Here is a 13,807-nt window from a genome sequence, read left to right as displayed (position 1 = left end):
TGTTTACCACCCCAAGCAGTCTATATCGGTTTTAAACAATTTACTGAGGGTGATGAAACATCAGCATAAGCTTTCAAGTTTCTTATTCCTTTGAAGAGATGTGTTGATGCCTCAGAATCCCTTCTAGTAATTCTGAAAGGCAGAGGAGAAAATTGGGAGGAAAAGAGGGAACCTGCCAGCCTATCCAGTGGAAGGTCAACCCCACGGAGAACGTACTCCAGTTTCCCTCTTCTGTTTAAACTCTTCCAAGTGGACTTAAGTAGATCCTATCATCTTGTCAAATCTTCATCTGCCTCAGCTAGCAGTTGGGTACCTCAGGAGCTGTATGTATCACAGTGCCTGGCCCAGATGAGGGGGCATGGTCTTTTCTCTTCCTTCCTGGAGGTTTTAGATGTATGCGCCCAGATAATCATTGTAGGGTTTCCCCAGTAACTGCATAATCCAGGAACCAAAGATGAAAAAGGAGGTGTAAGAGACAGAATACAGGTGGCCAGAGAAGCCCTGAGCCATTCTCTCAGCCAGCACCTGCTTCTTCCCTCTCCCTCGTGAGGGAGATCCTGGGCACGCGAGTGTCTTTCTAGGCTCCTGAAGAACTCCTGCCTCCCTCTCACCCTCCGGGTCCCTCCACACCAGCACTCACTGTGGACTGGAGTGCAGTCTCTCACTGCTGCCCTTTCTGCTTGAAGGTGTTTTAGTGCCAGCATCCAGTGAACAAGATAGATTGTGGGAAAGGACAGTTACATGGTTAAGTTAGTCTACAAATGCTTTTTGTTTCGTTTCGTTTTATTGTTGTTGTTGCTAATCCTCACCTGAGGATATTTTTTCCATTGACTTCTAGAGAGAGCAGGAGGGTGGGAGCCAGAGGGAGTGGGGAGAGAGAGAGAGAGAGAGAAACACATTGATGTGAGAGAGACTTATCAATTGGCTCCCTCCCGCATGCCCCTGACCAGGGTGGGGATTGAACCTGCAACCCAGGTTTGTGCCTTGACAGGGAATGACCTCTCAACCCTTGGTGCTCTCAAGGGGACACTCTAACCACTGAGCTACACAGGCCAGGGCAGTCTACAAATTCTTAACTGTTATCATTCTGATCTGACGTTTCTCGTCCTTTTGAAGGAAGATAGACTGGTTGGTTCCTTGGTTTATTTTTGAGGATGAATCTTATTGTGCCTCTGGCCTCCACTGAGGACGATCCTGTGAGCACCCTCTCAGCTGCTGCCTTTGTGCACTCCTTGCCTCACTAGAGGAAGGGAGAGCAGGTCACTGGGTTTTATTTGAGTCTTTGTGTTTTCCCTTCGATTCTTAGATTTTACCTGGAGTGAAAGTGGTTATTGTTAATCCGGAGACCAAGGGGCCTGTTGGAGACTCTCACCTTGGAGAGGTAGGTATACCTTTCACCTTTACTCTGAAAAGTCAGCAGAGAAAAACCCGAGGGTTCATATTTCAAAGTCAGAGAAATTGTGGATGTGCTTTTCCCCCATTGGGAATTGTCATCTTTTAAAAGAGTCTTACTCTTCCTCTGAAATGGACAGAAGGGGAAGATTGAGACCAGGATGGAGGGGAGATTTAGGCACCCAAACTAGAACTAGTCCCGGGTTTGTCCACTGACAGTCCCTCCATTGAAAAGGAAAATGGGCAGATCCTACCTCCTCCCACCTGCGTAAGGAGCCATAAATATTAAATTTCAAAAATTCATGCAAATTTTATATTCCATCCCAAAATGTGTTTTAATTTTTGTATTAGTATTAAAATGTTTTTAAAGGCCTAATTTTTCTTCCCCCAAATCTTTGAGGGACACTGTTTCATCCCATAGCGGACTGGGAGGAGGGTTGTAGGTACAGGAGCCAGATGACCTGGGCTCTACCACTTACCAGCTTCTCAATATTGGGCAAGTTACTGAATCTCTCTGGGCCTCAGTTTCCTCATCCATCGATAATATTTGCACCTATGTAGTAGAATTGTGTGACAATTAAAGGCATTACTTAACACCTGTATCTGTAATGCACGTGGAATGGCGCCTGTCTGGTGTTACCAACCACTTTTAGGTATTGCGCTGTTGTGTGGTAAATTCAAATGCCCTGTGTTGTTTCCTTGAGGGCTCTATACCTCATTTCAGAAGCACAGGAATGACACCGTGAAGCCTTTGTGAGACTCTGGAAGAGGCTGAGAATGAGCCAGGGAGGCAGTGTAGTGTCGTGGTTAAGAGCATGGCCTTGCACTCAGACTTGGGTGTGAGTCTCCTAGTTTCCGCATTTTAGGCAAGTTACTTAACTCCTTGTTTTTTCATTTGTAAAATGGGAATAACAATAGTGTGAACTATATTGTCATGTCATATATGGCAGGAATGAGTGAGGTAAAGCATATGAATAAAGTACTTACCTCACTGAATACTTGAAATGTCAGCTGCTTTTATTGCAGTTGTGTTGTTGCTTTTAATATAAAAATGAGTTTAAAAAACTAAACTCGCAGTGTGTGTTCTTTGAAATGTGACCAGCGCCCTTTTCTTGTTGTAGATTTGGGTAAACAGTCCCCATACGGCCAGTGGCTATTACACCATCTACGACAGTGAGACTCTTCAAGCTGATCATTTCAACACTCGCCTCAGCTTTGGGGATGCTGCTCAGACTCTTTGGGCTCGGACAGGATACCTTGGTTTTGTCCGCCGAACTGAGCTCACAGCGGCCACTGGAGGTATGTCTCTCCCATGCCAGCTCTTCCCCTTCATCCTGCTTTGCATTTCAGCCAGGAGCACTGGCTGGCCTTCCTCAACCAGCCTTTGCATTGTGCTGTGTGTATTTAATTATTCCCTCCTACGACTCTTTAATCCATGTGTGAATTCATCTGCAAATAAAGAAAGTCTTTCCCCCTGAAAAACACCTAGGAAGTAAGCACCCAGGGTACCACGTCAGCACCCCTGAACTGCGGGTCGGCACAGCCTCAGTGCTGGAGGCGTGCCTGGTGAGTAGTGAAAGGCAGAACACAGACCCTCAGCCCCGAACAAGCCCTTGGGACAGGTATTTCACCTTTCAGCTCTTCTACTCTCGTGTACCAGCCCTAATCCCGGACGGGATCCTTGCAGAGGAGTCATCTGCAGAAGTGCTCCTCTGTCCCTTTAATGTCGCATGTTGGACTGAGACTGCTTGGCAAGGCTCCGGTATAAGCAGTGCCCCGAGCCATCCTCTGCCCAGTTCATTGTCATAGCTTCACTGCTGCCTTCAACCTGTGTTCCTGGTGGCATGAACAGGCATTTTAAAATACCCACCTCTAGCCCTGCTGGCATGGCTCAGTGGTTGAGTGTCAACTTATGAACCAGGTCATGGTTCAATTCCCAGTCAGGGGATTGATGCGTTTAGGTGCCCAGAGCAGTGCCTGGCACACAGAATGCACTCACTAGTAATATAGACACAGATTACAACCCTATTAATAACCAGAACTAGTCTCTCCACGTTCTTTAATCCTACTCCTTATTCCCGGATTCCTTGAAGATGTCTAGACACAGTGACACATGTTCATTTCTTCTCCATCTCAAGTCCTCACTTCCCTCCCTTCTCCCCTCCCCCAGCCATCATCTGGCCAATTCCTGCTTATCCTTAACAGCTCAGCCTGGCTTCAGCTCTTCTCGGGGGTATCCTCTGTTCCCCTGATGCCTTGTGCACACTCCTATCACCGGGCTCACTGCGTTACAATGGAACGCCCGTTTGTGTGTCTACTTCCCCCAGTAGGTAGTAAGTATTCAAAGCAGGAATTGTGTTTTGTCATCTTTGTCTCCCCAGCACTTGGTACAATTCCTGGTAAGGTAGTAGTAGTAATAATAATAGCTAATTTTTTAGCACTTACAATCTACCAGGCATCATATAAACTAAACTACCTTACGTGGATTATCTCATTTAATCCTAATAACAGCCATGTTTTGTTTTATTTTGTTTTTATAATCTTCGCCCAAGGATATGTTTTCATTGATTTTATTTTTTATATGTTTTTATTAATTTTTTTAGAGAGAGAGGAAGGGCAATGGAGAGAGAAACATCAATGTGAGAGAAACAATCAGTTGCCTCCCGTAGGTGCCCTGACCAGAGATCGAACCCATGACCCTTGGGTGCACGGGAAGACACTCAAACCAAATGAGCTCCACCAGCCAGGGCACAGCCATGTTTTTTTGTGTTTTATTTATTTATTTTTTCATTGTATATGATATTACATGTTTCCTTATCCCCCCCCCCATCGCCCCACCCCCACCCCACCCCCCACTCATGCCCTCACCTCCCTGGTGTCTGTGTCCATTGATTAGGCTTATATGCATGCATACAAGTCCTTTGGTTGATCTCCACAGCCATGTTTTTATCTTGTCTCACAGAGGGTAAAGCAGAACCCAGAGGCTTGATTAATTTGCCCAAAGTTACACAGCAAGTGATGTAGCCACATGACAGGGCAGGCAGTGTGAACTCTGTGCTCTTAATTCTAATACTGCATTGTACTCAAAATGTGTCTGATAAACCAAATTTCTCTTTTTCTTTGTCAGAGCGTCATGATGCGTTATATGTGGTGGGAGCTCTGGATGAAACGCTGGAGCTGAGAGGATTACGATACCACCCAATCGATATTGAGACCTCAGTGTCTCGGATCCACAGGAGCATTGCCGAATGGTAAGCCCCACCCCCCGAACAGGCTTCCCACCTCAGCTGCAGTATCGAGGAAAACTAAGTAGTCAGCTGAATGCACCAAATACCACCTGCAGACACAGAACTCAGGTGACCTAAGAGAATAAGCAGACTGATTCTGTCTTGTGTGCCATCTGCTGTGGCAGATGAGGCCATGGAGACCTGAGACCGGCTCTAAGGACCATTACAGAGCCGAGTCCTCTTTAATGATAGACTTACTGCCTCTAGGAAGTCGGAGTAGAATGGTGGACAGGACCAAGAGCTTAAAGGCCTTGCTCTCCCACTTAGGCTGCTTCCCTCGTCTGTAAAGTACTTTCTCTGTCACTTCCTGATTATTGGGAGGATCCAATGAGAGTGTGCTTTTAAATTGTTAAATGGTAAGCAGATGAAAAGGATCATTACTTTTATCTCGTCTAATTTCCCTCTCATTGTAGGAAATCCCCCTACATTATCCCTGATAAGGGATCATCCAACCTCACGTTGACTTAAAATTAAAACCTTGAAGTTTTTTCATATTGGCTTTTATTCTGGATTCTTAACAACAGAATCCATTTTGTTTCTTTTTCCCCTTGCTGAAAGGCCACAATGCCTTTAAAGGTTGCTCCTGCTTTCCAGATGCTTCTTTGTCTAAAAATGTTCTCACTTCGGTCAGAGTCTCTCCCCAGACCTGAATCATGTCCGTGAGGTGTAAGAAAATGCAGAGAAGCTGGGTGCCATGGTTAACCCTCTAATTTTAGACATTTTGCTATAAAAATTTTTTAATTGATTTGAGGGGGGGAACAGTGGGGAGAGTGAAAGAGAAACATCGATTTGTTGTTCCACTTATTTATGCATTCATTGGTTGCTTCTTTTTTTAAAAAATATTTTTATTGACTTCAGAGAGGAAGGGAGAGGGAGAAAGAGATAGAAACATCAATGATGAGAGAGAATCACTGATCAGCTGCCTCCTGCATATTCCCTGCTGGGGATCGAGCCCACAACCTGGACATATTTTCCAACTGAAATCGAACCGTGGCCTCCTGGTTCATAGGTCAATGCTCAGCCACTGAGCCACACCGGCTGGGCCATTGGATGATTCTTGTATGTGCTATGACGGGGGATCCAACCCCAAACCTTGGCATATGCTCTTAACCACTTGAGCTACCCAGCCTGGTTGACATTCTGCTTTTAATGCAGTCAGATATTGTGAACATTTTTCTTTAATGATTGGACTCTGTTTGTTAAAGCAGTTTAACATTGCACATCACAAGTCAGGACATATCCTCTAACCTAGCAATCCCACTCAATGTAAAGCAACTTACTACTTCATGGCACTTTTATGGCCTAAGAGGAGACACACTTGTGTGGGGCACTAAGCTCAGATGAAGCCAAGTCAGATGAAGAATATTATCTTAGTCAAAGTTCTTACATTGCAAATAACAGAAACTATTCAAAAAAAACAAAACTTAAGCAAAAGAGAGAGTTAATGGAAAGAATATCTGCCTATCTCAGAGGTTCCTAAGAATTTCTAACTAACTTTCTCAAGAAAGGTAGGGACAAGGCCATCAGGAACCACTGTCCTCTTGCTTGCTAGAGCCACGTGGACATCCACTTCATCCTTTCTCTTCTCCCTGAAGAGCCATTCTCTGTGATTCTCTGCACACGTGGCTACCCCAGAACTTTCAAGTCCACGTGTCCCCAGTTCAGGTGACAAGCTGACAACTTTCAATCCCAGTTCCAAACTCCCAAGAGATTTTGGATGGCTCAGCTAATCAGCTGCAATCGTAGGGGAAGGTTATATATTACAGACGTGGCTGCTAAGAGAGAAGGCAGTTCTCAGGGAAATGGGGATAAGCCTTGGGAAGATAAAACCGTAAAAGATGACTGATAAATGTACTGACATGTTAAATGAATGTCATTGAAATTTCAGTGCTGTCTTCACGTGGACCAACCTGCTTGTGGTGGTTGTGGAACTGTGTGGCTCTGAACAGGAAGCTCTAGATCTGGTTCCTTTAGTGACAAATGTGGTTCTGGAGGAGCATTACCTCATCGTTGGCGTCGTGGTTGTGGTGGACCCAGGTGTCATCCCCATCAACTCCAGAGGAGAGAAGCAAAGGATGCACCTCCGCGACAGCTTCCTCGCTGACCAGTTAGACCCCATCTACGTGGCTTATAACATGTAACCAGCCTGTGGAGGTTATCAGGGGCCATCCTGAGAAACCACAAGCACCAAAGACTGGTGGCTTAGGAGCAAGCTTTCAGATTATGTAAAATAAGCTGAGATGGCTACATTAAATCCTTCATCTCATCCTGTGGGATTCTGCAATCACACAACACACAGAAAAGGGGAATTCTGTGGTGGCAAGTGAAAAAAATGTTAACAGTCATGAGCTTTGACATAGCGTGAGCAGCACGTTACTAAAGCAATTACATGCATGTTGCATATTTTTCATCTGTTGTATATACTTGTATTTTTATCTAAGGCCATTTTAGAATTTTGTAAGGGAGTTTAATGAATTCACAGAAGGGGGTAGTCTGAGGTACCCAGTTCCCCGCTCTGTACTGTATTTTGCCTTTTACCAGCTAGACATTCTGCGGGTTTTGTTAACATGGAACTACTCATCTTACTTCAGTCGGCTCATAAGCAAATTAACTCACTGAATATGAAAATTATATATATAGTTCTTGACTATAAAACATTTTGACCATTGTTTTGAACATGTAAATAAGAATACACATAATTTAGCTTTAAAAAATGAAGATTGGCTTGTCTAGTTACAACCACCAAATAGAAACATTTCTACTTTGAGAGAATTTCAGATATGCTCTTAATGTGGTGTAGTTGAACAGGTAACTAAAAAATGCAAATTGTTTGCAGATTTCGCTGCACATTGTACTATGTCTCTATTGGCTGGTGTATTTTATAAACTAAAGCTGCCTATGTTTGTTTTTAAAATTTGCATTCTCAGAATCAGCTTTAAGCTTTTAAGAATTCAACCTGTTTCTACAAGCTGAAAAATCTGTTTAAAAATCAAAATGTTATGAAAAGCTCAGATTCATTAGATCCCACCCTATTCTAAGGAACCACAATAACTCACTTTGGCCCCCAGTGTTGAAACTGTGTTTCAAATTAAGAGTGACTACATAAGAATTTAGAATTTCCTCTTTTTCCAGGTTCAGTGTAAACTGTGTCTACAGTTTGTACATATAGCTTCTCTTTTCTGAAAACTGAAGGGTGTCCTCTGTTCTTCCAGTTCATGAGGGCCAGGATTTTAAGATCAAGAATGATAGGCTGGGAAGACAGTGGGACCAAAGTCACATGAAACCGTCAGGCCACATAACTGTACATCTCAAAACTGACCAACGTGACTTGCCAAAATAGCCAGGCTTATGCTGAAATGGGGGAAGTTTGATGTATGCAAGAAACTCTTTTGAAATAACTGTGGTGCCCAGGCCAAGCAGGCTGAGCTTGGGACTGAGTGTGGCCTCCGGCTCAGTTTCTTTCTTTGGTCTGATACTTCATGTATTTGAATATAGTTGAATTTATTTTTTTCTTACAGAAATATTTTTAAAAGTTTAAAAAAAATCAAAGTGAACAGAGTTAACATGTTAAATCAGAATGGTTCTCTTTGACCCACTCTGGTCTATTGTGTAAATATTTATTTAGACTATTTTAATAATACATATTATTTACCCCACTGTAACATCATGTAAACTAAATATGTTTTTAAACAATTTTTAAGACTTGTAATTACCCTGAAAATAAGGTTTGTAATGCAAAGGCCAGACCCTTCTCTGCGGCAGCATTCTTGGAGGCTGCCCTTACAGTCTGTGACTCAAAGCCACTTCATGACTCCCTTTTACATAACCCTCCTTTCCGCCCAACCCGTTCTCCACAGAGGGCAGACCTCAAGACATTTTCCAGTTCCAGATCTCTTTTCCAACATTTTGGATGAAATTAATTTATACATGATGGGAGAGGCTCTAGGATGTACAGGAAAAAAGCACTTACATTGGGGCAAGAAATCCCAGCGACTAGCAACAGTTTGTTTTGCAGAGAGTACAGCCTGCTTTTTTGGAAAGTAATTTTCTGAAAACAGTTCTTACTGACTCACTAAACAAAAACAAGGGACCCTGAGAAGTAAATAGTAAGTTCTAAGAAAATAATATAGGCAGAGTCTGTTCTGTGGGTTAGATTATTCTTTACTGCACAAGTTAGAGTGTCTGCTAGAAGTATCATGTGAGCCACATCTGTCATTTTAAATTGTCTAGTAACCACATTTTAAGAACTAAGAAAGAAACATGTGAAATGGTCTTAATATGTTTTATTTAACCCAATATATAAAAAAATAACATGCAATGTGAAATCAATATAAAAAAGTACTGAGATGTTTTACATTTTTTCTCCTATTAAGTCTTAGAAATCCAATATTGTTAAGCATATCTCTGTTCAGACTAACCATAGTTCAAGTTTTCAGTAGCCACATGTGGGGAATGGCTATGATGTTGGATAGTGCAGATCTATACTCATTCCTTCAAAAAAGGTAATCTATTAATCTCAAAATGTGGCCAATTCCCAGTCACTTAGCGACAAATTAGCTAGTTTTATAGTTCCTAAGGCTTCTGATTCATCTTTAGTTTTTGCTTTCTGCCTTGTGGCTGCTTTATTGATCTTCTGCTTATCCCTCAAAAGCCAGAATATGCCTGTGGAGGAAAGAAAGCTGAGATGTGTCTTTGGGAGCTTCATCAGTAGCTCTGGCAAAGTATCTCTGGAAGGGGAAGAGAGTCCAGTCATTAGCTTAGAGATGTTGGTGCGTAGTCTGTTGCAGACTTGGATAAGAAAACTTCCTCTTGATGACACAGTGCTCTTGCTCTTTCCATATTAAGTAGAACCGTTGTGGTAAGACTGACTCTTCAGACAGACCCAAAAGGCCATTATTGATAGAAAGAGCCTTGCCAAACTCTAGACTACATTGTCTGGGTTTTTATGCCTGTGAAAAATAAAACTAAATTAATAGCAAGCCCCCCTTTCATCTAAGAGAAATCTACTCATCTGAAAGTTTTTAGACCCTGTTTCTGCTTCTCAGCAGAAGTAACTGAGGTAGATCAGGAAAGGGGCTGCCTCAAGAAAAAACCCTAGGTCCTACGGATTCTTAGAGCTATACAAATGCCATCTCCTGCATCAGTGAGACCCTGGGAAAGACCAGCATGCTAATGGGCACCAGTGAATCCAGTCTTCACTTTCTGCCTCATAAAGGGCCCGTTACCCCAGTACCAAGTCCTTTCCTTATGAAGCTGTGCTGCCTCGGGCTGTTTAGGGACCATTGCCTGTTTATAGGTCATGTGAGTGTGTTTCCTTTAGTCCCTGGGCAATGCTTGCTTAATGCTTTTGTTGACTCAACTAAGGGCTTGAGGCCTCAGGTTTTTTATTAAGGTCTCTGCCCCAGGCATGGTGCTCAATATCTTGGCCAAATAAGTTACTTTCTTAAATATCCAGGAATCTTTTAGACTAAAGCTAATGAGGAGTTACCACCTCACCCTCAAACTCCAACATGATCTATGCCTTAGTGTTGTTTTGTTGTCTGCTTTGATGTAAAAGCAAGAGTATTTGGAGCAAGAAGCTGCAGTACTCCAAATACACATTAGGCCTTTTCATTACCATTCATACATTTCTGCTTTAGGTATATGTAGATGGCCATGCTGTTTGTCCAGAGGAAGAGAGTGTAAAGATGTAAGAATACTTTTTTTTTTTTAGTCCTAAATGCTGTTTTGTTTACTTTCTGTCAAGATATTTACCAGTGTCAAATTCAAACTATAGTACTGTGTAATTATGTATAAAGTTTTTTTATTTATTTGAAATTAGACTAGATATACATTTTTAAATTTAACATCTGGCTGGACAGTGTTCTATTAACTCATTGAATGTGTTTCCTTTGTCTTGTGTTAATAAATATTGATGCCTGATTGTGTTTAATGCTTCACACATTGGGAGAGTTGATAAATTGTAATTTATAAATTTTTTAAAAAATATATTTTATTGATTTTTTACAGGGAGAAAGGGAGAGGAATAGAGAGTTAGAAACATCAATGAGGGAGAAACATCGATGAGCGGCCTCCTGCACACCCCCTACTGGGGATGTGCCCGCAACCAAGGTACATGCCCCTGACTGGAATTGAACCTGGGACCCTTCAGGCCGCAGGCCGACGCTCTGTCCACTGAGCCAAACCAGCTAGGGCTGTAATTTATAAATTTTAAATCTAACGTCAGATGGTAATACCCAAGGATAGCTAGAGTGGTCTAAGAAAGTGAGCAGAGATCATAGCAAATTATTGCTATAAAGAAGGCCAGATAAAGAAACAGTAGAGTCATTTTGAAAACTAAAAGGCCTTTTGTCAGTAACAATTATAGCTTAGTTTTCCTCCTACTCATGTGGCATTTGCTAGTTTTAAACTTATGATTGTCAGTTTTAGTATTATTCTAATGTGTGATTGGGCTGGATTTCATCTTTCCTTAAAGTAATACTTAATTTGTTCTTCCATTTCTTGCTTTCAAGAAACTTGATGGGAGCCCATCAAATTTTGCATGTTCTCACAGACACTAAAACTGGTCTTTGAATTACGGTCCAAGCTATTTAGGCAGCTGAGAACATTTTTTCATTTAACGTGTTTATTGAGTGCCTACTCACTAGGCACAAGGCACTGTAATAAGAGCTGAAGCCAGAAAGAAAAATATCAAGTCACTGCTCTCAAAGAAATACAGAAAAACTATATAATATAATTAAGGGTTACAATGTCAAATTCAAATATAGTACTGTGTGGTGGAATGTCTGAACAGGTAGGATAGGCACCCAATCCAACCATGAGAATGGTGAGGAATACATTTGGAGAAGGTAATGTCTGAACTGAGTTTCGAAGGATGAAACAGCCAGGTAAGATCAAGACAACAAGGGGGAAGGTGGAGTTGCATGTTCTGATGACTGCAGTTCGTTATTAGGTTATAGGGTTTGAAGGGAGAAAAGTAAAAGATAGAGGCTTAAGCTAAAAATAGATAATTAGCCGAAACCGGTTTGGCTCAGTGGATAGAGCGTCGGCCTGCGGACTGAAGGGTCCCGGGTTCGATTCCGGTCAGGGGCATGTACCTTGGTTGCGGGCACATCCCCAGTGGGGGGTGTGCAGGAGGCAGCTGATCGATGTTTCTCTCTCATCGATGTTTCTAGCTCTCTATCCCTCTCTCTTCCACTCTGTAAAATATCAATAAAATATATTTTAAAAAAATAAATAAATAAATAAAAATAGATAATTAACGGTATTATCTATCACGCTAAGAATTTTGGAACTTTATGCAGTAGGCCAAAAAGAGCCAATGAGGATTTACAGCAAGGGAATAAAACGCTCAGATTTACAACACAGATTATCCTGGTGGCCATACAGTAAATGGTGTGGGTAGGGAGGGGAAGGTAAAATCTGAGGCTGGGAGGCCTTTGCAGTAACTGCAGTGGTAAAGCAAGAGCACTTCAAGGTTGTGACAGGATGGAGATGAGAGACAATGCTTGCAAATTTAAGAGACTAAGATTTCAACTCCTGAGTATTCATGGTAAGGAAGGAGGAATTCAAAATAACTCGTAGGCTTTGACTTGGGAGTTAGGTAGATGTTGGACCATTTACCAAGAGGAACAAAAGAATCGATTTGGGAAAGGAGATGCCGTGTTCCGTTTTGGTCATGTTTATTTGAGGGGCTATGAAACATGCAAGTGAAAAGAGGTCCAACAGGTAGCTAAATATTTAGGTTTCTGCCTTAGGAGAACTCTGTCAACAACTAGATATTTGGGAGACTTCCTTGTAAAGGTGGTAGTTAAAGCCATGAAAGTGAAAGTTAGTACCAAGGAAAATCATGTAAAGTGAAAAAAGGATCACTAATGGGAGTCATGGGGAACACCACCAGCATTTAAAGGCTGGTAGGGAAAGAGTCCACAAAAGGGAGAAGGGATAACTGGAGAGATAGGAGCAAAAAAATAAGCATGGGCATAGAAATTATAGGAAGTTTTGTGTTTTGTTTTTGTTTTTTTACTGATTTCAGAGAGGAAGGAAGAGGGAGAGAGAAAGAGAAAATCCATGATGAGAGAGAATCATGGATCAGCTGCCTCCTGCAAGTCCCCCACTGGGGATCGAGCCCACAGCCCGGGCATGTGCCCTTGACCGGAATCGAACCTGGGACCTTTCAGTTCGCAGGCCGACAGTCTATCCACTGAGCCAAACCAGCTAGGGCTATAGGAAGTTTTTTAAAGAGGAGAGTGATCAATGCTGCCAAAGGCTACAATGAAGCTGAGTAAAACGGGAATTGGCTAAGCATCTGGCATCTAGACAGTTCACTGGTTACCTTGGTCAGAGCTATTTCAGTTGCAGTTAAGGGAGAAGACAGAAAACTGGTTCAGGGGAGGAGTGATGGGAGGTGTAACTAAACAGAGGCTACTCTTTCCTGAAGCTTTATCTGTACACAGGAAGGAAAGCAACAGCATAATAGTTAAAAGAGGGTTATAAAGTTGAGAGGTTATTAAAAAATGGAATAAATAAAATATTCCTGCTCTACCTGGTTTGGCTCAGTGGATAGAGTGTCAGCCTGTGGACTAAAGGGTCCCGGGTTTGATTCCGGTCAAGGGCACATGCCTGCCCGGGTTGCAGGCTCAATCCCCAGTGGGAGGCGTGCAGGAGGCAGCCGATCAATGATTCTCATCATTGATATTTCTGCCTCCCTCTCTCCCTCCCTCCCACTCTGAAGTCAATAAAAATATATTTTAAAAAATACTCCTGTGTTGGGGAAAGAGCCAGTAGAGAGAGAAAGTTTCCAGCTACAGTAATAAGTGGTAATTGACAAAGCAGGGTCACTGAGGAAGCAGGAGGGGTGGGGGTCCAGAGAACAGGTGGAAGGATTAGTCTTTGAAGGAAGGAAGCACATTTTGTCAAAACTATGTAGGAGTAAGATGCTAATAGTAGGTAGTTGGTAGAGGCCCAGCTAATGACCTCATTCACTTCTCTGAATCTCCACTCTCAGTTCACAAAGATAAACATTTATTTAGTGCTTAGTCTACCAGGCATGGTTCTAACTTACACGTGTTAAACTCATTCAATCCACACAACTCTGGGATAGGTATATATATAATTTCATTAATAAC

At 42.3% G+C, this 13,807-nt stretch overlaps 1 protein-coding gene across 3 annotated transcripts in view; it reads left to right on the top strand.

The window, feature by feature from the left end:
* Positions 1–10,601, top strand: part of DIP2B (disco interacting protein 2 homolog B) — a 240,991-nt gene extending 230,390 nt beyond the window's left edge. For all 3 annotated transcript variants that reach the window (XM_080662808.1, XM_080662807.1, XM_080662809.1), the window contains 4 exons: positions 1,307–1,381; positions 2,514–2,691; positions 4,520–4,643; positions 6,568–10,601. In XM_080662808.1, coding sequence (XP_080518934.1) covers positions 1,307–1,381; positions 2,514–2,691; positions 4,520–4,643; positions 6,568–6,820 — 630 coding nt within the window. In that variant the 3' untranslated portion in view covers positions 6,821–10,601. The remainder of the gene's footprint in view (positions 1–1,306; positions 1,382–2,513; positions 2,692–4,519; positions 4,644–6,567) is intronic.
* The last annotated feature ends 3,206 nt before the right edge of the window (positions 10,602–13,807 follow it).

The sequence above is a fragment of the Plecotus auritus genome (genome assembly GCF_963455305.1).
Source record: "Plecotus auritus genome assembly, chromosome: 3".
NCBI lineage: Eukaryota > Metazoa > Chordata > Mammalia > Chiroptera > Vespertilionidae > Plecotus > Plecotus auritus.
Note: the sequence above shows the minus strand (reverse complement) of the source record. Positions and strands in the feature narration are given on the sequence as shown.